Source organism: Mauremys mutica, chromosome 25 (assembly GCF_020497125.1).
Source record: "Mauremys mutica isolate MM-2020 ecotype Southern chromosome 25, ASM2049712v1, whole genome shotgun sequence".
NCBI classification, from domain to species: Eukaryota; Metazoa; Chordata; order Testudines; family Geoemydidae; genus Mauremys; species Mauremys mutica.
In genome coordinates this window covers 6,875,346-6,901,827 of record NC_059096.1, presented here as the reverse complement: position 1 = coordinate 6,901,827, position 26,482 = coordinate 6,875,346, and the positions used below count along the sequence as shown (strand labels likewise).

General features: G+C 45.1%; 2 protein-coding genes across 4 annotated transcripts; one reads left to right on the top strand and one right to left on the bottom strand.

The window, feature by feature from the left end:
- The first annotated feature begins 1,260 nt into the window (after positions 1 to 1,260).
- On the top strand, positions 1,261 to 7,875 carry LOC123356249 (protachykinin-1-like). Of its 3 annotated transcripts, XM_044999312.1 has the most exons (6): positions 1,261 to 1,348; positions 1,971 to 2,036; positions 4,160 to 4,259; positions 5,073 to 5,105; positions 6,299 to 6,352; positions 7,743 to 7,875. In XM_044999312.1, the coding sequence occupies exons 2-6, from the start codon at positions 2,019 to 2,021 to the stop codon at positions 7,793 to 7,795; spliced, it is 258 nt and encodes an 85-aa protein (XP_044855247.1). In that variant the 5' UTR covers positions 1,261 to 1,348; positions 1,971 to 2,018; the 3' UTR covers positions 7,796 to 7,875. The 3 variants fall into 3 exon arrangements, with proteins under 3 accessions (XP_044855247.1, XP_044855245.1, XP_044855246.1); XM_044999310.1 differs by lacking the exon at positions 1,261 to 1,348 and having other exon boundaries at positions 1,915 to 2,036; XM_044999311.1 differs by lacking the exons at positions 1,261 to 1,348; positions 5,073 to 5,105 and having other exon boundaries at positions 1,915 to 2,036.
- Positions 7,876 to 9,903: 2,028 nt separating this feature from the next.
- On the bottom strand, positions 9,904 to 26,389 carry KAT7 (lysine acetyltransferase 7). The gene is made up of 15 exons (XM_044999523.1): positions 26,257 to 26,389; positions 23,827 to 23,974; positions 22,274 to 22,450; positions 21,817 to 22,056; positions 20,524 to 20,606; positions 20,200 to 20,289; positions 19,203 to 19,301; positions 18,918 to 19,028; positions 17,787 to 17,978; positions 17,320 to 17,409; positions 16,396 to 16,536; positions 14,739 to 14,832; positions 13,871 to 14,017; positions 12,324 to 12,430; positions 9,904 to 11,738 (listed from the first exon to the last, which is right to left on the bottom strand). The coding sequence occupies exons 1-15, from the start codon at positions 26,269 to 26,271 to the stop codon at positions 11,637 to 11,639; spliced, it is 1,836 nt and encodes a 611-aa protein (XP_044855458.1). The 5' UTR covers positions 26,272 to 26,389; the 3' UTR covers positions 9,904 to 11,636.
- Positions 26,390 to 26,482: the final 93 nt, after the last annotated feature.

Below are 26,482 nucleotides of genomic sequence, written 5' to 3'. Positions count from 1 at the left end.
GTCCTGAGAATCTCAAAGATCTCTATAAGCAGTCATTAATTAAGCCTGTTTTTCAGATGGGCAAACTGAGGTACCATGAATTGTCTAAGGTTACACAGCAAAGCGGTGAATCAAACCCAGGAGTCCTGGCTTTCAGATCCTCAACTAGACAGGCTCTTTTCTGCAGTAGAGGAGCTCTGCTAGAGTGTTTTACACAACAGGTCACCAAGCGAAGTTGTGAGGAAGAAGAAATTTTAACTGAATATCAATCTAATTTTTCCTAATCTAAACTTCATTTCAAAGTGTCATTATTTCAAATGAGGGTTTAAAAAAATCCCTCCTACACAGTGTAAGAAGTCAGTCAAGGAGAATGCTGGGTAAAGATCTGGCTTCTGCTGGCAAGGTATTTAGCAGCAGCGGGAGTATACAGCTAGCAAGGCAGAAGGATTGTGATGAGATTCCTGCAAACTAGAGTAAGATGGGGACGTTTTTATGAAGTCCTTGTTCCATTAGTAACTGTCTGTTCTAGGGTTTAACTATGACAAGATGCTCTCAGAGTGGGTGCACAGAATGTACAGGCTGAGTCAGACTCAGATGAAATGTAGAAGTTATTCAATGGGTGAAAATGTACTGTTGATGTCGTAGACAGAACATGCACAGTCAAATAAACTGATAAGGAAATACAGGATGAAAAGAAGTGGATCAGAAAAGAGGTCCACTTCGTCCACTTCCCTGCCTTCAGCAGTGGCCAGTGCCTGATGCTTCAGCGGAAGCTGAATCCTTTCCCCCAGCATACACACATTTGCCTGGCCAGATATGTAATGCTGTATATGGGGTGGATGAGTATTCCTTTTGGAGCCCTTCAGCAATCAGCTCATGTCTGCTTGGTTACCCCTGTATTTGTGAGCAGCTTTGAAAAAGCTTGTTGGGTTATGTTTTTAGAGGTGGTATAGCTGGAAGATCAATACTGTGTTATGGAGGTGAGGGAAGAGGGAGGAAATTACTGGCTGGAAACGATGTTTGACAGGTTCAATTGGATGCTTCTTTGCAGTTGAGCTGTGGAGTCAAATTGACTCTCAACACTGTGGCTGATTGTGTTGTGTGTGATTTCAGAGCAGTGAGACCCAACGTATCATTTCCTGGCTCAAAGGAGGGAGCTGTCCCTTCTGATGAGCATGAAATGGATGGCAGAAAGAGGGATAAAATGACACTTGGCAGTGGAAGATGAAGCCCAAAACTTCTGACTTCCTCAGGGTCAGAGGATCTGGCAGCCCCCCTGAGCAGAGCACTCATTGGAATGAGTGTGTGTTTTTGTGTGCAAAAGGAATGCTGCAAACATCGGGGAAAAGGAGAGCACCCCTCGGAATAAGTGTGTGTGTGTTATCAGAAGCCTTTACAAAGGCATACACAGTCAACCTGCCTTGGGGTTTGAGTGATGGAGAGAGGGAATAAATGACAGGAGGACAGGGGAGCACAGAGCATCCCTCCCTCTCCTGTACAGAGCCCACCTCCTCAGAGATTACCCTAGAATCATTGGGTACTTCTTTAGGTCATAAGAGTAGCTGCTCATTGATTGGACTGGGGAAGGTAAATTCCTTTGAGAAATCTGGATAAATAGAGGCAACAGAGCTCAGATTTGCAGACAGGTAAAAGGCGACTCTAGGACTTTGACAAGACAGAGGAAGAATAGAAAGAAACAGGCATTGAATTCGGGAATTGATGTCTTATTAAACTGATGTGCATAGCTCTGGCTCTTACCAACTTACAGTGCAGCTGTAAGACAGAAATAAACAAAAACGAGAAAGGGAAAAAAACCAAGATCTCGCTTCTAAACTCCTTCAGCAGAACGTGAAAGAGCCCCAACCTTCTCACTGAGGTCTTTAAAACCCAACTATTTCAACATTTGCCAGTAGAGGTTTAGACGAGGATCTTTGTCAAGAGCTATGGAGAGCTTTAGAGTTTTTTTCCTGCTGATTTTTCTTTGTTCACAGGTTTTCTGTTTTGAAGAAGATGTGCCCAGTTTGGAGGAAGACCCTTGGATGGCCCCATCTCTGAAGGTAAATGGCTTATTCTTCCTTTCTTTGTGGATTTTTGAAGGCTGGGAGGGTGTTTTGAAGCCATTTATGGCTTGGGGAATTTATTCTCTCAGTATCTTAGCACAGTCTGATTTAACTGCAAAGGAGGACCACTAAGAGCTAGTAGTGATGCTTTGCACTGATGTAGGACTTGCTCTCTTCAAAGTCCTTTCCAAACAACAATACTCACAACACCCCAGGAAGGTGTGGTGGGTAGGGAGGTATTTATTATCTCCACTTTACAAATCAGAAAACTGAGACCTAGACAGGTTAAGTGACTTCACCTCAAGCTTCTCTGGTTAAAAAGGAAAAGTGTGTAACATATTTTTAAAGGAATGATTTCTAAGAAGTGAAAAACATCCATCAGTAATCTCACTGGTGCTAGACACCACAGCAATGGGTGCATTAGAAATAAGGTACTTTGAAGGGTTACTACATATGGTACGTTTCTAGACAGCGTTATCTGCTTTGAAGTGCAGTTGCATACAGAAAAGGGGCTACGTTAAATATAGCACCTTCTTCAAGTCCTATCTGCTCAGATCTCTATCACTAGTAAGTGTTAGCCAATGCAGCTAAGGGACAGGAAGCTAAAATATATTCTGCCCCATGTATCAGCAGCTAAATTGTCATGCAAGCTTCCACTGAGTACTGTAATCTTTTCTACTGGCAATAAAGGGAAAAAATAACAACCATACTTAGCTTGTACACAGTGCTTTTCATTTGTAGTTCTCAAAGCACTTTATAGAAGAAGGTAATGATATTCATCCCTACTTTACATGTGGGGAAACTGAGTCACAGAGCGAGGCCATGATGTGCCCCAGGTCATATAGCGAGTCAGTGGCAGAGCTGAGAACAGAATGCAGGAATCCTGACTCTCAGTCTAATGCCCTTGCCACTGGACCACACTACTGTCCCAGTATGGCTTGGAGTTTCAGATCTCATAGTGAGTTGGCAGGCCTGGTAGTCTGAAAACTCCTCTTATGATTTGTAAGCTACAAGCAAAGTTGCCTGGAAAATTGCTGAAAGCAAAAGGTGGAACCCTATAATGTCTTAATGATACATAGGAAGGGCCAGACTGGATCAGATAAGTTTGCTGTCCTGTCCCTGACAGTGGCCAGTACCAGCTGCTTCAGAGGAAAATGCAAGAACCCTACAGCAGGTAGTTATGGGATAACCTGTCCATCAGAAAATTTTCCTTCTGACTCCCATCCATTAGAGGTTGGCTCATGCCCTGAAGCAGGAAGGCTCATGGATCTTCAAAAATTCTGTGATTTTTCAATTTGAAACATTCTTTTTACTAACAGCAGGGTATATTAAACAGGAACTAACTCCTACCCTTTATAAGAGTTCCAGCCTTCCAGGACATGAGGTTAGAGTTAAAAAAATCCACATTCGTGACATATATTAATGCATCTGAGAATCTCTACATTACAAGTGGCAGAAATCACTTATAGGCTATATCTCAGTAATAAGGAACAAAAGAAAAAGTGGAATTGTGAGTTTGTTTAAAACCAAACACTGAAACACACTCGTCCCCCACAGCGCACACAATGAGCCCAATTCTCTATTGCAATGGAGAGCTGGGCCCACACACACTGGGGTTTGTTTTACCTCTTCATTTGCAAAGTAAATACAGCAAGGCTCCTGCTTTGCCTCCTGAGGCTTTACGAGAGCCATGATGAAAATCACTCTTTGCCATTGCATGTTGTATTATCATTAATGTTCAGTAGTGGTTAAAATTATCTGAGCTCTGAGTGGAAATTTCATAGCCTGGACTATCTAGCTACAGGGATTGGATCTCCCAGAGTCATTTCAGTGGAGGGATGACCTGAGGCAATGGCCCAAGCTAAGTAGCACTATGGCAATTAATGTCAAGCTGTGTTATTGAAGTCCTATCAACTCTCTGTAGATATCAGTATCTGCATGTGTAGGAAGCTAACGCAGTAGCATGACCAATTTGGCATCTCTTAACTATTTCACCCTCAAGGCTCCAAGCTGCTGCTTGAAGGGAAGTTTTCGCTCCCAGACTCTCAGCTCCTTGTTCGTTACTAACAACGGGGATGGGATTTCAGCTTCTGTCCTTGGCTCTCCCTTTTGCTTTCTAGGATGAGGGCTTGCAGAGCGGCTCACTCCAGCGCTTTGCACAGCTGGTGAAAAGGGGGAAATTCCAGCAGTTCTACAGCCTGATGGGAAAACGGGCTAGTGGTAAGTTCAGTGCTTATCAGAAATGAAAGCAACAAGCGTCCACCCTTGCTTAGTCCATCAGACCAGTGCATGCAAATTGCCACTGAATGCAAGGACCCAGTACTTTCCCTTGTTCAACAAGAGAACTGTTGGGCTTTTCTTTTGGTGAAGGGAAGGTCAGCTGCTTTCACACTGCAGCCCTAACGGCCTTCTATTTTCCCCTCACTTCTGTGATCCTTTGTGACAACCACTATTGTTCTGCCTGAAGAGATTTCATTCAGAATTTATCCGTGGCACCCTGATAATCAAAGGGTCGATATTTTCACAACAATACCACTTATCAGAGGAGCCAAAGGTTACCAACATTATCTCCATTTTAGAGATGGGGAAACTGAGGCTCAGAGAGGCAAAGTGACTTGACTAAGGTCACAGAGTGAGTTAGTAGCAGAGCTAGGAGCAGAACTTAAGTCACTCTTCTCCCACTCCCTTGCTCAAATTGGCCTCTCTGAGGAACAAGCCCTCCCTTGGCTCAGAGTGCTTCCTGCACAGCAAAACTGGTCCTTGCTCGTCTCCACTGCACAAGAATGAGACTAGATCTGAGCACCTGGCAACACAGTCTTAATCCGCCACCTCTTCTTCGCCTACATTAAATATCCACCCAAGAGGGAATCCCATTGCAATTATAGCACGTGACCTTGTACATCTCTCTAGAATGTGGGCAGTGTAATAAGCAAAATGCATATCTGACGTTACACAGATCACTTGGGAGAGATTCAGGGGAAAAGAACGAGGTGTTCACGCCCAACCTTCATTTCTCTCTTTCTTTTTAAAAAGGGGTGCCACATACTTCACCAGTGGAGCATAAGAGTGAGTGTTTCTTTTACCCTCATCTTTCTGTTTGTAAAGCTAGTGATGCAGGTTCACCCCTACCCACAGCCCAGAGAGGCAGACACAATAATTTTGCTTTGTCACCTGCCTCTGTGTCCCTAAAAATGACAGATGAGCTTTTTCCACCACCAAATCCTAACGAGAGCCTAAGTGGTACCTTGATCTGTTGCTAAGGGGAGGAAAAATGTTACTAATGAGATTGCTGTAACATGCTGATGTGCTCCAATCTGTATGAAAGGAGAGATGAGCACAAAAACAATCTTGAAACATACTCATGCTGCTTACCCCCCCCCCCCCCGCCCTCCGTAAAGGCAGATAAATACCATTCCTATTTTACAGCTACAGAAACTAAGGCAGGAGGTGAAGTGACTTGTCGATGGCCACTGGAGGAGTCAGTGGGATTAGGAGTTGGGTGGCCCTGGGTCTCAGTCTCATACTCACACCCTCAGAATACACCTCTCTTTCCAAACAATGAGGGGCAGTGGAAAGCGTCAATCCTCCATCCTGCCCTCAAAGGATTCTTATTTGCACAGGTCAACACTTAACACCTAGTTCCGGGCTTTCCTGGGGTCAGGTCGATCCAGACAGACTAACTTTGTCCGAGCTTTTTTTTCTTCCTAGCTTTAAACCACAAAATTTTTTTGAACCAAAGTCCCTTCTTAGGAACAATACTGTCCTCCCTGCTCAGCTCCGGAGTAGCTCTGGGCCTGCAGCAGAGGAAGAGACACAAGGCTCTTCACACTTCTAGAGTATGGCCGTTCGGCAATGGACAGTGGCTCACAGTAATATTGCAGGGGAATCTGTGACAAAGCCAGAGTAAGGGCTTGTCTACACCCTGTCTGTGTATTGCTTTAGCTAATATCTGTTTGAAATCCATATAGTTAAAGCTGTACAACCCTCCCCTAGTGTGGATGCAATAATGCCAGCATAAAGCTGCCTTATTTCAGTAAACTGCAGCCAGACTATGCTTGAAACTATTTTGGTAGAAAAATAGTTTTACTGGTACAAAAACTGTGTAAACCAGGCCTAAGGGAGGCCAAAATGACCAATTCTCATGTCCACTGTTGACATACTATAGGTATGGGTCCCCCTCTAGTTTTCCTGCCTGTAATAGGCTGCATTTCACTTTTATACGTCTCCTTGCCAACCTCTGCCTCTCTTTTCCGTGCTAGGGCACCAAGGAGAGACGTTCATTGGACTCATGGGACGAAGATCCTCCAGTGGAGGTGGGTGAGCTCCCATGCCTGATGCTCCTTAGATCAGTCTCTCTCCCCTGTCAGCTATTCTGACGGAGCTCTCAGCTCATTATTCACCTGTCCTCCTCCTCCGCCCACTTATTTATAGGAATCCTCTATAGCTGCTGGAGTTTGCAAGAACTTTGCTTGATGCAGACAGACCCTCATTGGTTCAAGTCTCTCTGGTGGCATTTGTGTGTGTACAGTTGCGTCTTAGTCATGCAGCACAGGGTTTTTATCACCACCTCCCCCAATCCCTTTCAATAAGGAACTGCCCTCTTGGCAATTTACCATCATATATACTAGATGCTGCTGATTTACTATTCCAGCTCCAACTCTTGAGAAGCAGCTGGTATTAACTAATTGGGAATCGACAACTTTCCTACCCAAATTAGTTCGAGCACAATTTAAAAAGAAAGATACTGATTCCCAAATATTGGGGTGTGAGGATAGGGCATTTCTCACCTTTAAGTCCACACGAGAGCACAGCCTAAAAGCTAGGCATAACTACTGCACACGATAGCATGACTTTATCCCTTCTGTGCAAAGTTTTTCCAAGTTGTCATTTTTCTCTTCCATAGAATATTTTGTAGCTGCAGTTTATATGATTTTGAAGGAAGCTAAAACTTAGTGGAATGCAAGTCTCTTCTTACACCCGCCCCCACTTGCATATATTTTCTGCTCCAGAATTATTATTTGTATTAGGGTAGCACCTAGAGGCCCCAATCAAGATCTGGGCCCCAGTGTGCTAGGTTCTGTGCGGACACATAGTATGAAACATTCCTTGACCCGAAGAGCTTACATTTTCAACAGGCAAGATCAACAAGGGCAGGGAGAAATGATCCCCAGTTTGCAGGTGGGAAACTGAGCCCCAGAGAGATTGAGTGACTTGCCCAAGGTCACACGGGAACTCTGTGGCAGAGCCAAGAAAAGAAATCTGGGTTCAGAAGTCCCAGCCTTGTGCCTTAACCATAAGACTACCCCTCCTATCAGGACTGAAGGTCTTCTCCACTGCAGAAACTGGATCTCAGACCTGGTCCATATTAAAAAGTTAGGTGGACCCAGCTATGTGAAAAACCCACCCCCCTGGGCGACACAGTTAAGCCAACCTAACACCTGGTGTAGACAGCACTAGGTTGACAGAATAATTTTTCTGTTGACCTAGCTACTGGCTCTGAGGGAGGTGGATTACTTACACCAATGGGAGAACCCCCTCACATTGGCACTGGTAGCATCTACATACACTGAAGTGCTTCAGCGGTGCAGCTGCAGCGCTACAACTGTGCTGCTGTAGCGTTTCAAGTGTAGACAAGCCCTTGATACTATAGAAACCAATCCAAATAGACTTCCCTCATGCAGATATTTTTCTCTCCTCCTACAGAGTCAACACAGGACTGGGACAACAGCCAGGCACTTCCTGCATGGGAGCCATAGCACGACACTCCATCAGTGACCAACGTCTGCTCCTTTCCTTCACAAGCACTAGATTACGATAGCTATGTCGTCTGCTCATCTATTCACACCCCATGAACGGAGTAACACAGTGCTTTCTCGTACCAGATAAGCACTTAAGGATCTTTTCTTTTACTACTGTCTCCTTTTGTCAAACTGCTATCATGTATAAATGTATTGCTGTTGCAGGGAAGAGCTGGTGCTTTCTTTACATCACATTCGATGAGCAGGGCACAGGGTTAGTACATCCCATCCTTACTCCTGTAGCCAGACAGATACACACTGTGGTTTCCTTATTGCATTATTTCTGCTGAGGTGATAAAGCCTGAAATGTAAGTTCTTAAAAATCAAAAGAGGAAGGAAATGCTTATCTAGTATCTTTTCTTCAGTTTTTTTTAAAGTTAATAACCTAACTGCAGGGAGCTACTGGGGACATAAAAGTTGTGTAACTAAAGTACACAACGTATATGGCAAGAAAGCTTTATTTTCTCTCCTTCAGCTCCCATTTCAATTCAATAAGCACCCATTGTGGGGCAAGCACAAAAAATAGCACCTGAAAAGCTTTCAGGCATCTCGTTGTGGGCGGGAATGGAGATTTGTTTTGTTCTGTATTTGTACCCAGAACAATTGCTCAGCAGTGTTATAATGGGGTGCATCGCTCTGGTAGGTTAGGCCACAGTGCTCTGTAATCTAAGGTGCAGAGTGTAATTAGGAGGCTACTGCATTCAGTAAACTTTTAGCCATTAAGAGTATGAAGAATTTCCTAGTAATCAATGGCAGCCTCAGCTAAAAGAGAATACAGTGTCTCTCAGCACCATCTTCCTCTTGAGAGATACATACAGCTGCTGGCTGAGAGCGACGCTCCCCTCTACATCCCCACAAACACTGTGTGATCCTCACAGAAACCTTGAGCATCACATTAATATTTCCTCTTGTCCCTGTAGTCTAATAAATGGGGCAGTGATCTACTGGTACAGCTACCAAGATCAATGGTTCTCTGTCAAATTCTCCACGAGTTGTTTTCTACGGCAAGAGTATCAGACTTCACCAGGGTGAGACATTCCCTTATTTCTAATGTCCAACCCTTCTGCTATAGGAGAAGGGTGGGGGAATGATGCCAGCAGAGCTATTTGGCAATGTTCTCCTCATCAAGGTTTCATATATTCTCCTTGCTGATCAAAGGCTCTTCCTCTTCATGGAGGAACAGAAGCAGATGGCAACACAGGGTAGGTGCACGGATGCTCATCCCAAGCAGAGAGTAAGAGAGGAGAGCAGAAAAAAGGGGAACCCAGGATGATTTGCTTCCCACAGTGAATCTCTGGAGAGAGATGGAACCAGAGCAGTTTGATTAGCTTCCAATTTAAATCAGACATTGTAGCAAAGGCTCAAAATCTTTGAGGTCTGCCTTGAACTTCAAACTTTTGATCTTCAAAAGACAGAGACTTAGCTCTTCAAAATTCTCCTGGAGGGGGGGAAGAAATAGGTCTCATTTCAAAGAGTTTAAGGCCAGAAGGGACTATTAGATCACCCAATCTTACCTCTATAGCACAGCCCATTAATTATCAGCCAGATACCCCTCTATTAAGCCTGAAGACTTCCATTTGACTAAAGCATTTCAGTCCTCAGGAGACTAAACTGTGTGCCACAGGCAGAGAACAGGAGACTAAAAGGTGCCATGGTCATGGAAGAACAGCCAGGGTAAACAACTAGGACCATCAGTCCTAGGAAGCTCCTCCCTTCTTACAACAACTTTGGGTGGCCACTACAGTCAGCTTGGTATGAAGTATGGACGTTGGAGGTATGTTCTTAGGGCTATTGTACCTGCGAGAGTTACACATTCCCAACAGCACCATCCACCGCAGAGAGTCATTTTTAAACAAAGCTAATACAGGATCTAGGACATTTTTAACGCAGCCAACCTGAAGGCTGCTTCAGTCACTCTCCCCATTACAATGACAGCATAAAGGCAGGTTCAAAATTAAAGTATCTTACACGTTAGGAACAGAAAAGCAGTTTCACTCGACAGAAGAGCCACCTTAAATCCCCACTGCTCAGGAAAACTAAAAGGAAAGAATTGACGACTTGAGCAGAGAACATGCTTTATTGAGAAGTAGATACAGGAATAGCACATTCTACCACATCAGGGGAACAGGGGTTTAGCTTGTGTACATGACTGGCCTTCTTCCCCACTCCCCAGAGTTCCACCCTGCCAGATGTCTTCAGCTACAACGTACGATCCAAGGGCACTTGACAGCAATCCTCAGTAATGCCCACAAGGATATAAATCCTGTGCCGAGATCTATTTATTTAGGGAGGCAAAGAAAAAGGCACAGCCCACCACGAAAGGGCCCGTAGAGAACTTCTCCACACTGGGAATGGTCCGTGATTAACAAGAAATGGCCCTTACTTACCAGCACAGGGTAAGAGCTTCATTTCAGACACCACACAAGAAGAGATCATCGGAAGGGTCTAAATGCAGCTATCACTCACCTCACACCTGTCCCTCGCAGGAGACAGATAGGAAACACATGGCACAAGGACAGTGGTTATACTTGAAAGCCATTTTACGGAGGTTTCTTTTGGTGGTGCGGAGGGGTGGGTGTGTGTGTGTGGGGGGGTGTCACTGTTGTTCTATAAGAACAGACAGGATGCACTGTCAACAGAAAAGCAACCATCCACACAGCTAGCCAGAGCCGCTGTTGATGCACAGAATGTATGCTTTAGACAATCCAACAACTGAGGATATTGCTTTGTAGACTTTCTGTGGCTGTTTGGACAAGGTTATCAACAATTCACCTGAAATTAATATTGTATTCCTTTAATATAGAGTCTTTTCAAAAAGCTACAATTCAAAGACTGTTTTAGGAGAACGACTAAGTTGAAATACACTAAACTTGTTTCTATACGTGTAAAGGAAACCACCAACTCCAGCAACAGGAAATCAGTGATATCTGACCTAAGAGGCCTGTACTGCCACGATACTGTACTGCCATGATACTGTACTAACCTCAGGAGAGCCTGCCACACCCAAAAGGGCTACTCTGTAACAGTATGGCACATCACAGTGCTTTCACACTATTAAACTGGACTCTTCCAGGGTAACACCAATGATCACACCACTCACTGACAGGTGCAAGTTGTGCAAGCTTCAGAGTGTACAATATTAGCAGTCAGTTTTTGTTACACGAAGACCTGGTATATTATGTGGGGAAGCTCTCTTTAAAGAGGTGTCATGCTGTCTTAATGAAACTAATTGATACATGGGGTAAGGAAGTTCATCAGACAGGGTTAGTTGTAACAATGCTAAAGTCAGTAAACTGGCAACATGTTGGGAACCTGCTTGGATGCAGATTTACAACCCCTTTTCCCAAACAAAACGTTGATAGAATAATTTGGAGAACAGATTTGTAGACCTTGTTCAAAGGCCACAGAAGCTGTCCTGTCCATTACTTAGAAAGCAGAGTGCCTGCAGGAAGGAACACAAACAGATTATAGGACACGACACAACCTCATTGGAATAAGAACATGAGGGTAGGACCAGTGACTGGACAGGTACAGTACCAGATATCAGAACTCCTTGGGCCAGTGCTTGGGTCCTATACAGATCCAATCCTTGCAACCTCATTGAGGCCGAAACATAAAAGTTCCTCAGAACCAGCGTCTGTGGTGTGCACAAAAGATCTGGGCCAGAACAGTACCAAGGGGAACTGATCTTCCTGGAGGGTACTGTACCAGCCAATCACAACAGCAACAGATACAACAGAGATCCCTAGGGTACTTCCTACTGCTGGGGTTCTTCACTGGCTTCTGGAGTGATGGCCAGTTAAGTTCCCTTGGGAGGGGTCCATTTCAAACAACTGGGATCCATTGTCTTATTGGTGTTTGATCTTTTTGCCTCTTTGGCTATCCATTCGTCAATCAGATCCTGAGAAAGAGAGCATGAAAGGGCAGGTTAAACCAAAGAGAATAATCAATGTGAATTATCCATTGGACAATCCACATGTGAGTCCAACACTTTGGAGATGACCTGCGCTCCATCTGCTTGGTACCACAGAGATGACACATTGTGAATGGAGCAGCCCATATTACTTTTTAGGAACTCCACTAACAACATAGGTCAGGCTGCCTTCACCTACAGGTAAGAGCCCCAGGACGGGGAAATTAAAAAAAACAGTGAAGAGGGGAGCTGTGTTTGAGGATTTACTTGCTTAAGACTAGCAGTGGAATTTCCCTATGTCAAAAAACAGCACAGAAGGTGGTTAAAAAGTAGAGGATTTCTAAACTAGTGGGGGAGGAGGGAAAAATCAGACTGGGGACCCACCTGAAACTTTATCAGATATTTTGTTTTGCGTTAAGATTAAAAAGTTCCCTCACCAGAATCAAAGCTCAAGAAAACCCAACACAATGCACAGGGAATGTAGATTAAGATAGGATATTATCCTATGGCCCTAACACACAAAGCTGAACTGTAAGCAACGAAAAGTGCAGGCACAGCCACCGGAAGTCTCACCTGTCTCTTTAACACCAGGTGTTTTCCTTTCCAGTACTTGAGCATCTGAAGTGCCTGCAGAGTACTAACGATGTCAACAGGGTTCACTGCAGTCTCCTGGCTGATTTCTGAAAAACAAGGTCACAGTCCACAAGACGATAGGAGGCAGCAGGCCAGACCACCAAAGAATTCCCTCAAGACTGCAGCTGTCGTACTTGTTTAGTTCTCAAATACAACTTCATGTTCTGCTGTACCCACCCTTCATAATTACATCTACAAGATGCCTTGCGAATACTGAGATCTTTTAAGTTTAATGCCAATACTCATTCCTCTGCTTCAGCTTGGTCAATGATTAGGGAAGCAGTGTTATCTAGTGGTCAGAGCCCACAGTTCATTCCCAGTTGTTTCACTGACTTGCTATGTGATCATAAGCAAGTCATCACCTCTGTGCTTCACTTTCCTCACCTGCGAAATGGGAATAATTGTTATCGCCCAAGGGGTGACTGTGAGGCTTAATTGTTTGTAAAGAACTTTGGAGAACCTTAGATTCTATACAAATTGCTAGTAATGAAGTCTACGTATCTATCACTGCATAGATTCGAAGTATTTTTAGAAATTTTCGGAAATCTCTCTTTAGCCAAAGAGGTTTTCCTTTTTGAAATTAATATTCTAAATTAGCAATGCATTTCGTCCTCTAAAGAAAGCCACAACACAAATCATCCTCCACCTCCTGGTACTCTCTGTAGCCAGTCGGGATATGCAGGGACTGAATGCCATTTATTCAGACCTCACTAGTGACCTCTGTGGAGAAAAAACTATAAAGATTTACTGGATTGTCACACAACTGTCAATTCATACAAAGACAAGAAGAAGAGAGGCAAAATGGCCCCATATTCTCCTCATATGAAAGGAAAGTAACACTGCAGGTCAAATATTTCAGCCAGCTGGCCACCAACACCAAACCTCAGAAGAAAACAATTTGGATCTATTGGGAACGAGCGAGAGAATACTCACCACCTACATTGGGTAATGCAGCAATGAAAAGGGTTGATTTTTGAAAGCATAGACATGAGCTAAGCAGCAGTCCACGTGCCTGCTGTGTTCCTATTAACTAGATCTGCATAGCATCAGAGGTGTAAAACATTACTCATTTGTATCTAGTTATTCAGTCTTGCTTTTCTGGAGAGTGAGCTGTGCAGGGGAGCTGCTCAGAATGATGCTGACTTTCAAGCTGCTGTTTAGATCCCTATCGCTCACTGTTTTTCTTTTTATAAATAAACAATTAATTAAGGGCATAAACGGGGGTGCGCTGAGAGTCTTCAAAACCCAGCAACCTAGCTTAATTTTAAAAATAGTGGGGTAAGACAGCCAGACAAAAACCCATCTAATTACAGTCTAGAGGAGCCACGCCACTTTAAGAACCCCAGTAAGAGAAAGCAACTCACCCATGAGGGTAAAATGGACCAAACGTCAGTCACCGCAGGTTTGGGGGAAAGGGGTGAAGAACAAAGAGCACAGAAACGTTCCTGAACAAATTCGCTACGAGCTCATTTAGCACTAGAACCCACCTTTGATAGAGATCTCTTTGCCTTGGAAATTATGCAGATAACGGAGAAGAACTTCCTTCCAGTAACTACGGTAGCTGATAAGGCCCAAGTCAGACAGCGGGCGTTCTGGAGAGCCAACCTTTTCTTCCACTTTGGAAAGTAAATAACCTGTGAGCAAGAGAAAACATTTACTCACAGTATACCAAGCTCTCTCCTGACCGTCAACTAGCTACAGTTAACTGCAGGGATTTGTCATCACGGATGCCCCAAAAGCAACGTGTGTGTTGCACAAGTTCACCAAGAAATAGTTAATCTGAGGCAGCCAATGCCTCCTGAATACCACTTTATGTGTAGCACTGGAAAAGCAGCTCAGAAGTCTTTTTCCATACAGACAGACCAACTATAGCCTGCTAAGTGGTGAATGATTATAATTCAGTCCAGGAAATACTGCTGACTTGCATCATTATCAGGATGATCTGAGACACATTTGGAAAGAACCACAAGAGGCAACTGTGCAGATTTTGTTAGCATAAGTTTCCCTGCAAGGGAGTAACAGTACCTGGATATGAACCATGCTAAAGGCTCTTCTTTTGATTGGCCACTTCTGCGCCCACATATCTGTTACAACCCTGCCCTGAATGGCCCCACTGGCACACACATGCAAAAGCATGTGCTCAACAGCTCTTCTGGGAGTCAAGGGCACGGATACATTATGTGCAAGCTTGGTTTGAAGAAACCTTATCTGACTCAGCTGTGCATTTCTCTGCTTCTCAAAGGTCAGTGCAGGAATACAGTACAGAGACAAAAGCTGAACTCTTGAAGATAGAGGGTTTGCCTCATTTCACAGACATTGCTGAAAGATTTTGTCATAACTTTTCCATATACTTACTGAAGTCAATGAGCATTTTGCCATAACCCTGCCTCATGTACTGGGGCATCGTCAGAATACAAGACACATTGTAGTTGAGGAAAGAATTCTTCTCCTGAAAGCAAGAAGAGGGAGGAACTAGATCAGCAGGTCTCAATCTGCACAAACAGCAAGTACATCACTATTGCAGCAGGCCAAACAAGGCAGCACAACTGATGCAATACAAGTTGAGTGAAACAGCAATGTGATAGCCAGCCTGACAACTAACTTTCAATGTGAGCTTCCTCCACCCACCAAGCTGACTTAGAGTTTATTACTGTATTAACCATTAAACTGGGCATCCACTCTCATGATTGCTAGGAGTAGGGTGGAAGGCAAATAGAGCCCTGTCATGAGAGATTGTTGATTTAACCAGGACATTAGGGTAGTGCTGGCACAGCAATCTCTGTTCTGAATCCAACAACCTTCTTAATTGCATATGCAACATACAGTCAACACTGCATTAGAATGATATACATACTGCACTAGCAAAAAGTTTAATGAGGGAAGAGACCCATTAGGACAATGTTATCTGCAGGCCAAGGCAGGATATTTCTTTATGTTTGTTTAGTGCTTTATCCAGTCATAATTTAGGTGGCTTAAGAGACAGAGCTTCCAACACTCTCCTTGGGAGACTATTCTACTGTCTAATGGCTTTCATTTGCTGCATTTTTTACTCTCTCAGGACAACTGCACCACAGAAACTGCATTTAAGTAAAGACAGCTAGGAAGTGTACTTCACGAAGATGTACTAGGCATTAAGGAAAAAGTCCAGAGACACTTCTGTCTATTAAGGAGGCACAATGGGTGAGTAGACAAGGCACAGAAATATGAGCCAGGAGACCTGGCTTTTACCCTAACTTCTGCTACTGACATGTGGTGTGGCCTTGAGCAATTCACTTCACCTTTGTTCCTCAGTTCCCCTATCTATAAAATGGATATGATATTTTCCCATCTCAAAGTGCTTTATAAAGCTCTAGGGATAAAAAGCATTAGAAGTGCTAATTACACCTCTACCTCAATATAACGCTGTCCTCGGGAGCCAAAAAATCTTCGTCATGCATCCGACGAGCTGGGTATTCACCCACAAAAGCTCATGCTCCAAAATGTCTGTTAGTCTATAAGGTGCCACAGGACTCTTTGCTGTTTTAAAAAAAATCTTACCGCGTTATAGGTGCAACTGAGTTATATTGAACTTGCTTTGATCCACCAGAGTGTGCAGCCCCGCCCCGCCAGAGCACCGCTTTACCGCGTTATATCCGAATTCGTGTTATATCGGGCCATGTTACATCGAGGTAGAGGTGTATTATTAGAAAATGAATCTAATTTTATCACAAAGGAATTCATCTCCATTTGAGACAGCGAGATCCTAGCTAACTTGTATACAAGTGATTACGAATTACTGTTTAATATAACAATGTCTCTTTGCAAAGTTTGATTTTAGTAGCAATTAGGAAAGCTAAATAGCAAAGCTTCTGAAAAGCTTTTGTAGTTTAGCTTTGAAATTTTAGCTCTGCCTGGACACTTGGATGTTGGGACTTGTAGAAAACTGAGGAGTGAGGGTTTGCACAGATGACCTCTGTCTTAAGCTACAGCATTAATACAGGTTTACATATATCGGTGGTTGATTTCTACTGACCTTGGAGAAATACCCTATCAGGTGGCAGCCAGTGTTGTCAGCTTCTGTCATGACATAGAAGAGGAAGGGTTCAACGTCATAATACAGAGTCTTATGATCCAAGAAAAGCTTCGCCAGCAGGCACAGGTTTTGGCAGTAGATCTGGAAGCAGAAGGAGAATCTGACACACCTGTTTGTCATGGTGCAGCATCTCTGAAAGAGAACCCCTTCCACTTTTGAAAGGATGGGAACTGTAACAAAATACAGATTAGAGTAGATCTGTTCTTCCACCAAATGCGTGTCTTCTCAAAACAGCTTCATTCCTAGCCATGGCAACAAACCCCCTCAATGTCCAGTTTCTAGCAGGGCTTAGACGGGTCTTCCACTATAGCAATGGCTCTAGCCATTTGGAGGCAACTGTACCACTTCACTAGACTAAGCCCTCAGTTGTACCTGCCAGTACACACTACATGCTAGTCAACTGTGAATGCTCTAACCAGCAATGGAGCTGGGTTGCTCCGCTGCAGTTTATAGCACTCGTAACGAATGGGAGACAGGCAGTGGTGGCATGAGTCCAGGAACTGAGGGTCCTCATTAAGGTTCAGAAGGGGAACTGAACATACAATTGACAGCAGCTCTTGCACAAGTACTTGTATGTGAACAAGCCGATGGAACCATGGACCTGCAGGAGGGCTGAACAACAGCCACAAGGACGATGCAGATAGACATTGTTCAGGTGCACTGTTGCAAGAACCAACCAGTGCATTAAGATAACTACTAGCATTGCGAGAAGGGGCAGTGTAGGCACTAACACTCCTTCTGGAATCAAAGGGAAAGAGGCCATGATCTCCTGCTTCTCTGTAGTGTAAGGCAGGCGACACATAAAGTGCATTAGAAAGGTGAACACCAGAAGAAAGACTGTGCCACCATTGCAATTCCAGTTACCTTGTTCTTTTTCCCATCCACTTCAAACACCGAAATGGAGCCTTTGCGGTAAATTTCGTCCCCTGGTGGATGTTTCCAGACACATTTTGCCTACAAGAAAATGACAATCAAAGTTAGGGTAACAATACTGCTCTAGCAGCTGCTTTGAAAGCAGAAAGAGCCTCTTGGATACAGAATAAGTGTTCCCAACAGGGAAACATTCATTCCTGTTCAGCTACAATGAGAAACTGGATTCCCAGCCCCCACTCCTACTCCACTGCGGTCCATCCAGTTGGCCCAGGGATTAAGACAATCTGAGAAAACCTGTCTTCCTTTCAAAGCTGTGCAGAGCACTTAGCATTCAGGCAGGCAGGCAGGCTCCCAAAGGGACTATTAGAGCCCAAAACAGCTACTTTGTTTTAATGTGTTTTCATTATACTTCCAATCTCTAAACCTAAGGAGCTGGGCAACAATCACCAAGGATTTACCATGTGTCTGCGTAGTATTGTCTGACTCTTCATGTATTTGAGACAGAACTCGCACATGTAGAGGCGTCCCAACCGAGCATACTCTTCTGGATAGGGAGAATGATACCAGGTGTCCAGCTCATAGCGGCCAAAGGCAATTGTTTTAATCATGTTGCTGCCTTCTGTGATCTGACCCTGAAGCCGCAACTTCTCCTATCAGCGGAAGGAATAGAGGAAATGTAATAAAAAAGGAAAGGAAAAAACAAACATTTATTTCCCTTCTGTGAGCCTCTTCCAGAGCCATCTTACAAAACGCAAATCCCCAAGGAGCCCTCCATGCTAGCCTGACACGTTAACAAGTTTCTTGTCATGCCAGTATGGCCTGTGATCTCCAGGACCTCACATCACTCAACCTTACCTTAGATTGTTAACTTAAAAGCAAATTTACCCTCTATGCCACTTTGTATTTTCTCCCTCCCACAAGGGGAAAAGGGCCACTGACCATTCTGGTCGAGGTGGCCCCAAGCTACCACCAGAGACCATCAAAACTGCTTCTGGATCAGCTTTGGGGGTGGGAAACGGCATCTCAAGAAGCCCTTATCAGTCTAGCTTAAGACACAGTTCCGAACTCCAGGATGGCAGCGCACTGATAGGCTGGCCTCCTGCAGAGCATTTTAACCTCTCAACTCAATCAATACTCAGCTATTGTTTCAATGTGTGAAGCTGTTGCCCATTCTGCCCAGGAACACATTGATCTTCTCTCACAGGAGGAAAGCTGCAAATGAGCACTTGAGAAATGGGACCGAATCACTCTCTTGGCTCAGAGCTCTCGCAGTGTTCAAGACTGGAAATGCACAGCTCCAGCTGTACCGTGGGCAAATTCATTGTCGTCAGACACCTCTAGACTCCTTATATTTTTAAGACCTAAATACAGGAAGACAGTCAGCCCTGGTGTAACTCCACTGACTTGGCTCTTATTTTGAACATGTTTCACTCTGCATTCTATTGCCATTTACACTTTGCATAGTTCAGAGGTGGTTCTTCTCACACACTCTCACTTATCAGCACAAACATTGCAGACTATGGGGCCGTTCAGCTCTTGGAAAAGCAAAGGCCGCTGCTAGCAGACGTGTTAAGGATTAAGAGTCTCACCAGGTCTTCAGAGGCCCGTGCTTGTGCTCTTCGGAAAAGCTCTAGGTCATACTCGCTCGTCAGGTTTTCCAAGAGGGGTTCTCTGGTGTTGCCATAGGTTTGTCTGTGTTCCTGAAACAATTAAATATTAAGAGCTTTAAACCTCTGAATGATCTATGCCAACCCTGGGCTACTGAATGCCACAGCTTTGTTAGCCCAGCATTCTGCAGGATGAGTGGAAAGCAAAATCTCCATATGCTTGTTGCATACTATAGAAAGGAACTAAAGTAAATTTTGCTGTCATACCATGTACTTTTCTTTCTGCTCCTTGGTTAGTCCCGCATTCCTTTTCTTCCTCAGCTCTGCTACTTTCTCTTTGTACCGCAGCTGTCTCTCTGTTGGTGCCTGAAAGAGAGAAGCTAGGAATAGTCAATGAACTTAGCTTACTTCAGACATTGCCCATATCCTTTCAGTTCTAAAGGACTCAACATTCCATGCGTTCCCCCTTTCAGCAAGTCTTTCTCCCCTGAAGGATACGTTCAGTTGACTACTCGTCACCAATAGCTAGGAAGGGCAACATGAAATCACAAGGCAACATAAAGGAATATACAATATTCCATTAAAAAAAGTGTTTAAATGAGTTTTATGAATTTCAAAGCTCATGAGAGAGCACAGATTAGAGTCAAGCAGAGCGCAGACATGGAAAAGACAGAGTCCTCTTTTTTCCCCAGGCCTGCTAGTACGCCTCAATCCCAGTGCACAGAACCATGCTCTGTCTATTTGGGATTTTATCATGTGGACAAATATTCCTTGGAAACAGACTCAGGTCAAACTTGTTACAAAGATAAACTCATCTAGATTTGAACCCAAGTGTCCAAAATTTGAGAAGCATGAACCACTGAAGGCCTTCTCTTTGGTTTAGCAGAAGGTATACTGACCAATGCGTTTCTATAGAAACACATATGCTCTGCATTTCAAAAGGCATGAACAGAGAATAATCTCTCAGAACAGCCACAGCCTATTTTGTGTAACTATAATAGATTGCTATAGGAAACATCAAAATCCAGCAATCAGGGACAGCCACATCCCGTGTTCTCACCAGCAACCAGGGTTTGGGCTGCTCCAAACCCTCATCTCATGATTACAATGGAGAGGATAATGGTGCACGAGGGTCCAGCACAAAAGCCCATCTCAAAGATAAATCAGGAAGAGGAATGCAAGAGTTCCAGTCACAAAAGCTTGAAGGCCCAAACTGAGGTTTCGCACCTGGAATTGGGACACTGCTTATGCATTGAATGCATACCTGATGTCTGGTGGCATGCCTGTTGTTGTCATCCTGTCTGTGGGACAGCATCCTCTCCTCGATCTGTTTATCTCGGCTCTGCGCTCTCACCTGGAAATCAGAACAAAGCCCTCAAAGCACGTGAGGACTCTTTTTCCAGTTCCCCTTTGAATTCCAGTATACAGAATGCACTCCGTGCCATAAATATGCACTGCTGTTTCATGTCTGAAGTGAGACTACACTTCGAGCATAATAACCATCCGTTTAACCCAGGGCTATTAATGACAGGCCTTGACATCTCGTACTGTAAAAGCAGAATGAAAACAGAAGAGGAGAGAAAGTTACCTTGCACTCATCTGCTGAGAGATTATGATATAGTGGGCATCCTGATATGGAAAAGTGTCTCTCATGCTTCCCTGTTAGGTGTCCTGTGGAGAACCAGAGAAAAAACCTTACAGCCAGTAAGTAAAAAAGCCAATAATTAAAGCATCTTTAGATCAGGTGGTTAGACACTGTGACTGGGTTTCAAAGAAGGGCTTAATAAGTTTATTACCCGTAAAACAGGACGAACAAATCTCATGATTCACAAGATAAGCTGTAGGGGCCAAAAAGGAAACCCAAATATACACACTACACCACATTATGAGGTTAGATCTTCTTCCTTCCAAGTATCCTGCTTCTGGCAGTAAAAGGGTCTTACCTCAAGGACCCTATATTTTCCCCAAGCCTTTCTGAAAAATCACTTTCCTGTCACATCACATCCATTCCCCTTGTACTCTTCACCCCTCCACTGCAGGGTGCAAGGATTCCGAAAGGATTTACTAGGATTGGAACCAACAAATTTCAACGATGTTCCATCCAGAATACCGCAAGATATCAATGTAAAGAGGGTTTTTTCATTTTGTTTCAAAGTGAATTTAGCGCGGATTGCATTTGTCCACAGAACCGGTAAAGTTCAGACAGCAGCAGGGCAAGCTTCCTCCACACTATCCTGTCAACAGCACTGACACGCATTGACCACCTCAAGTGAGAAAGGGTATTTCAAACTCCATGGCTCATTCGGTTGCTCTCTTTGCTGAGAAACTATTAAAAAAGGGGCAACTGAAGTTTGTGTAAGCGGAAACTGAAGCAAGATCAAAACTATTTCCACCTATGCCAAAGAGCCAGCAGGTGGCACAGCATCTAGTCACTACTAACAGACTGGATCTCAACTACTGACCTAGAAGAATATTCCATTGACCTTCCAGGCCCAACGCTGCAGAGAATTTTGCAGTAAACTCACAGCTTTTTGTAGAAGTGATAAGGCATCTTGAGAACTCCACTGATCTTGGTGCAGATAGAGAAACTTGGAAAAATCAGCACCGTAACCATCCATTCTCAGGCTTTTCTTCTCCTCACCACCCTCAACTATTTCTGGCCAAAAGACACCGCTGAAATGTACGTATTGCTGGCGTGTTCCAGTCCCCACAAGAGGTTTTCTATTTCAACCATCCAACAAATACCCTGATCCCAATAAAATGCATGCTGCTGAGACATGCAACTCCACCCAGTGGGGGTTCTCAACCCTGTGAAACGTGGGCTACTGAGCTCAATGTCAGAAATGGAAGGGAGAGGAACTAATCTTGGAGCTGGCTTTACCTAGGGAGTTGCAACCAGGCGTGGGACACTTCATGTTGAAGTTGTAGCTTTCGTGGAAGCGGCGGCGCTTGGGGCGGTGAGACAGGTCACTTCCAGAATCCTTCATGGACATGTCCTTGGCAATGCTCTCATCATGGGACACATTTGGACTGGAAATATCTATGTCAGACTCTGAAGAGGGGGCATTCCCAGTTGGGGTGCGCGGTGGAGACTCGTCATGATCCACTGCATTTTTGGTATCTGAATGAGAGTAGAGACGTTATAGATTTGCATGAAGGGAAGCTTACAAAGAAATTAATTACGTGACTTCACACAACACACAGCCACCTGCTGCAAACCCTCATCCTTAGGGCCCTGCATTAAACCCTCAGTCTCATAGGGCTGGTCTCAGAGAGAAAGCACACCACTTAGCTGACATCGTCCTGCAAGCACTCAAAGCCACACCTCACTCCCGTACCTCTATCGGAAAAGTCAACCACTTGCTCTGTTTCCGATCCAGATGAGCGGGTCTGTCGGAGTGGGTATTTTTTTGGAGTCACAGGGGTGGGTTGTTGTTGACTGCGAGTCACCCTCCTAGTAGAATAGGCAGGCTCCTCTGTGCCAAAGGATGGCGGATTACGAACTGGGCTGGAGTCTAATTTAATAAAAAAAATAACAAAAAAAAAAACCAACACCAATTTAATTGAGGGCAACCACTACTAATCACTAACCTGCCTCCCCGCCTGATCCCAAAACCAGAGTCAAATTACCTCTGGTTCTGCACCTATCAACAATCCAAACTACAAGTTCAACATCATCTGACTGCTTGACCCCAACAGCAAGGTATCTCTTTCAACACCATTGATACATCTACTAGCATCAAGATCTGTTCATCTAAGCTGCCCTCTTTCACAATTTTACAGACACTATGAGCCACCAACAATCTGAGGAATGAGGCACAAAGTCAACTTGCTCTGTACTCCATCATTTATCCAATGGTTACAAACCATCTCCCACTGAGAAAGAGAAAAAGCTGCCTGTGAAGATGAGAATCATTACTAGTTAGATCAGCCCTCTGTATACCACAGCTGCTTTTGGTGCAAGGCAGTAAAGTTGGGACCCTGCATGTAACCTTCCAGCGTTACCACCCTTAATAAAGATTCTCATGCAGCAAATTCTCCAGCAAAAATTTTTTTTTCCTTTTAATTACTGTCAGACAAGATCAGCAGTCCTCAAACCAACTATGAGAAAGTGGAGAAGTAAAACATACCCTCACAGTCTAGATACCAAAATGTAGAAACTTGCAAAATATACCCCACTGACACAATATATTGATTACACTCCATTATACAACAGGCTTTCAACTAATCTGAAAATACACTCCTCCTCACAGCACAGAGCCTCAACTTCCATTTCTGAGCACCTCCAAGCAGCCTGAAGTCTCCAAATACCAACTTCCCTCTTTCTGTCTAGTTATTTATATGCTGTTCTCATCACCATGATATTACTAAGCTAAAATTCAGGAGAAAAACCCCCGAGGTCCAGTTTCAGGGACGTGGTTACAATGAAGCCATAACAGAACAGCGAATTCCAGGTGTGCCAGGCCTTTATGCAAAGGCATGTTTTGAACATTTCTTTTGATTACAATACAAACAGCTGTTCCTTAAAATAACTCAAGCAACTTAGAAATTTTGGGAACATTCATTCATGTGAATGATACTTAACACTTCTATATAACTGCCTTTAACTATGAGACAACACTACCTTTCAGATCAGGGAATAGATAGGAGGTCAGACATCCGACCCCCTATTTAATCATTAGATTGAACAGCCTCATTTATGCAATGCATCCTTGCGATGCCTTTGTTCCTTTCCCTGGCACACCTGTATTCAATGAGAAAAAATAATGAATGGGATTAACTAATGTGAAGGTATAGATTCACTGAAATTCCTTTAAGTATTACCAAGCCAAGAATACTGTGACTGCCCAGCCAGCTGCATCTGGTGGGGCTAGGAAGAAAGGCATTTTACCTTGAGAGCTCTGACTGAGCCTGGCTGAGGAACGGGTCACGCGGGCAGATCTTCGCGACGTGCCATCGCTTTCAGAGCTGTCCGTGTGCTCAGGATCTGTAGAGAAATCGGAGTCTTCGGTTCCATCTGAACTACTGCCTGCATTCCTCTGTAACACCACAGACCCAGACATTAGCACAGGAGCACTTCTACTTGTATACTTGTATTAATACTAGAAATAAGAGAATATTTGATGCCAGAAAGATCATTTCAATACACAACAAAAACAAACGAATGGCATCCGGGTAGTTTGCTCTGGAGGAAAAACTCGCTTTAGTACAATAAAGATGAGCTATCTGACAGTACCATCCATAATACAGGATTTTTGCAAACAGATCAGGTCCATAACACTGCAGATGACACTAATTTCATTTTAGAAGAACATACTTGAAGTTTCAAGCAATTCAGACATTAGCTCCCTAATTTAACACAAAAGGTTCCAGACTGACTGCTCTCTTTCCAGGGCTCTCACTACGCCACCTCGCATAAGCAGCAGTGCTTCCCCTTTATCCTCTGAAAGCATGCTCTTCCAAGAAAGTAAGACAGCAGAGCCAAGGCCCAGAGCACCCTAGTGATGTGCAAGCACCGGGAGAGTTAGCAGTGGGAAAGGCGGGAACCAAGACTCCATGTTCTGACCAAATTACCATTCCACTTGCCCCACTGGGGCAGGGTTTGGGGTCCGGAGTGGGAGTGATGTGAAAGAAAGCCCAGGACTGAGTGAACATGCAGGATTTCATGCCATGGCAAGTTGATGAATGCAGGGGCATCATCCTGAGTCTTCTGGATGCTCCTATATACAGGGAGTCCCAGCTACACAACCCTGGGATTTGGGAAGGAGGAAGGTGAAGGAGCCCAGGGGAATCTGAGGGGGTAAAGAGGGGAGTATAAAGGGTAGCTGATGAAGTCCATCGAGGGTGAGCTTTAGCAGTGCACAATGGTGTGGTGTAGAGAGGGTATGGGGGAGGGGCGAGATAAAAGCAGTCCTGTGGGAGTGGGAATAGCTAAAGCAGCCCATGGTGGGGGTGCATTTATGGCATAGAGGGAAATATGGGGGAAGAAATAAGGCCAAGTGCAGGAGGGTGGCACAGAGAGAAGCATGGGGAGAGCTAAGACAGTCTGGGTGGTAGCACAGGAGAGCGCATGGGGGGAATTAATGCAGCCCAATGCAAAAGTCTTCCCTGAGGTCCATTAACTCGGCCAGATATTTGCCTAGTTTTACAACAGGCTACATAAAAAGCACTAGCGAAGTCAGTACCAACTAAAATGTCACACAATGCTTTGTTTATACGGCTCTATGTACTAACAAAGGAAGAGTGCACACTGGTACACTCTTTGTGTCCCAACGGATTTATTTGAGAATTATATGGTAAAAATGAGCAAGGCAGGAGGCAGCAACTTTCCAGTCCTAGTGAGGCTGTGACACTCTGGTGGGTTTAGGTCTGATTTTGGAAGCAAGTAGTTTGTAAGTGAGGTGGAACCTGGCCGGGGGGGGGGGGGGCGCAAGCCCAATGAGACTCCTGAAAGGGGTCCAGTCGCGTGGACCGGTGCAGAGCCCCCGCTCTAGAGCGTGAGGCGACCCTAGGGTGGGGATGCTCTGGCGGGGAGTAACAATCCCGGCCGGGGGGTGCCCTAGAGGGGGGATGGGACAGGGCAAGGCAATCTGGGGGGGTAACGGAGACTAAGCCAAGCGCTACACCCCTGGCCCTGGCTTGGGAGTGGGGCGCCCCTGCACAGCCGCTTTGTTTTGCCCCCGCGGCGTTACCGCTCACTCGCGCGCTCCCCCGGCCTGGTCCAACCAATCACGGGGGAAGAGGGGCGGGGCGGGTAGGAATCCTCTCCAATAGAAACGGCCATGAGAAAAGGCGCGGCCCCAGGGCGTGACTGACGGGAAATTCCGGCCTATCCGCGTGCATTTCGCTGCCACAGAACCAGCCACTCAGGGAGGACAGATTGAATGGGAGGGAAGGGAGAGCGAACGGGAGAAACAAGGCACGCGTGGGGAGGTGACGGTAGGGGGTGGAGAAGGGCAGCAATGACGTCCAATCAGCGTCGAGCTGAGCCGTAAGGAGGAGCCAATCAACGACCAGGTCTCCAAGTAGGTGTCCAATCAGAAAAGCAAGAAGGCGGAACGTGCTCCGAGAGGGGGAAGGGGAAAAGATGACCGTTGGGGCGATGAGTGATAGCAGCGGTGACCAATCAGTACTCAGCAGGCCCTACTGGAGAGCCATTCAGGTTGCAAGATGGGCGGGTGCAGGGGGCTGAAGGCCGCTATTTTCGCTCAGTTTTCATGGCTGTAGGGGGCTGTTCGGTGGGGGGCAAACGGGGGCAAACAGGGTCTAACCGCCTTTTCCCTCCCCAGGGCCTTTCCAGCCTGCTCGGCCCTGTACTCACCTTCCTGCGCGGCATCCTTGGTGGGGGCGGGGGCAGCGAAGGCGGTTGGTCTCCGGTGCCCCCGGCCCGGGAAGCGGCGGTAGCCGCCGCGTTAGCACCGGTGGGCTCCGTGGTGACAGCCGTGTCTCTCGTTCTATCTCGCTGACGGTCACTCCGCGCCAGGCCGCTCCTCCGCCGCCAACAGCCCCTGTTTCCAGCTAGGTCCCTCACGCTTCCGCCGGGACAC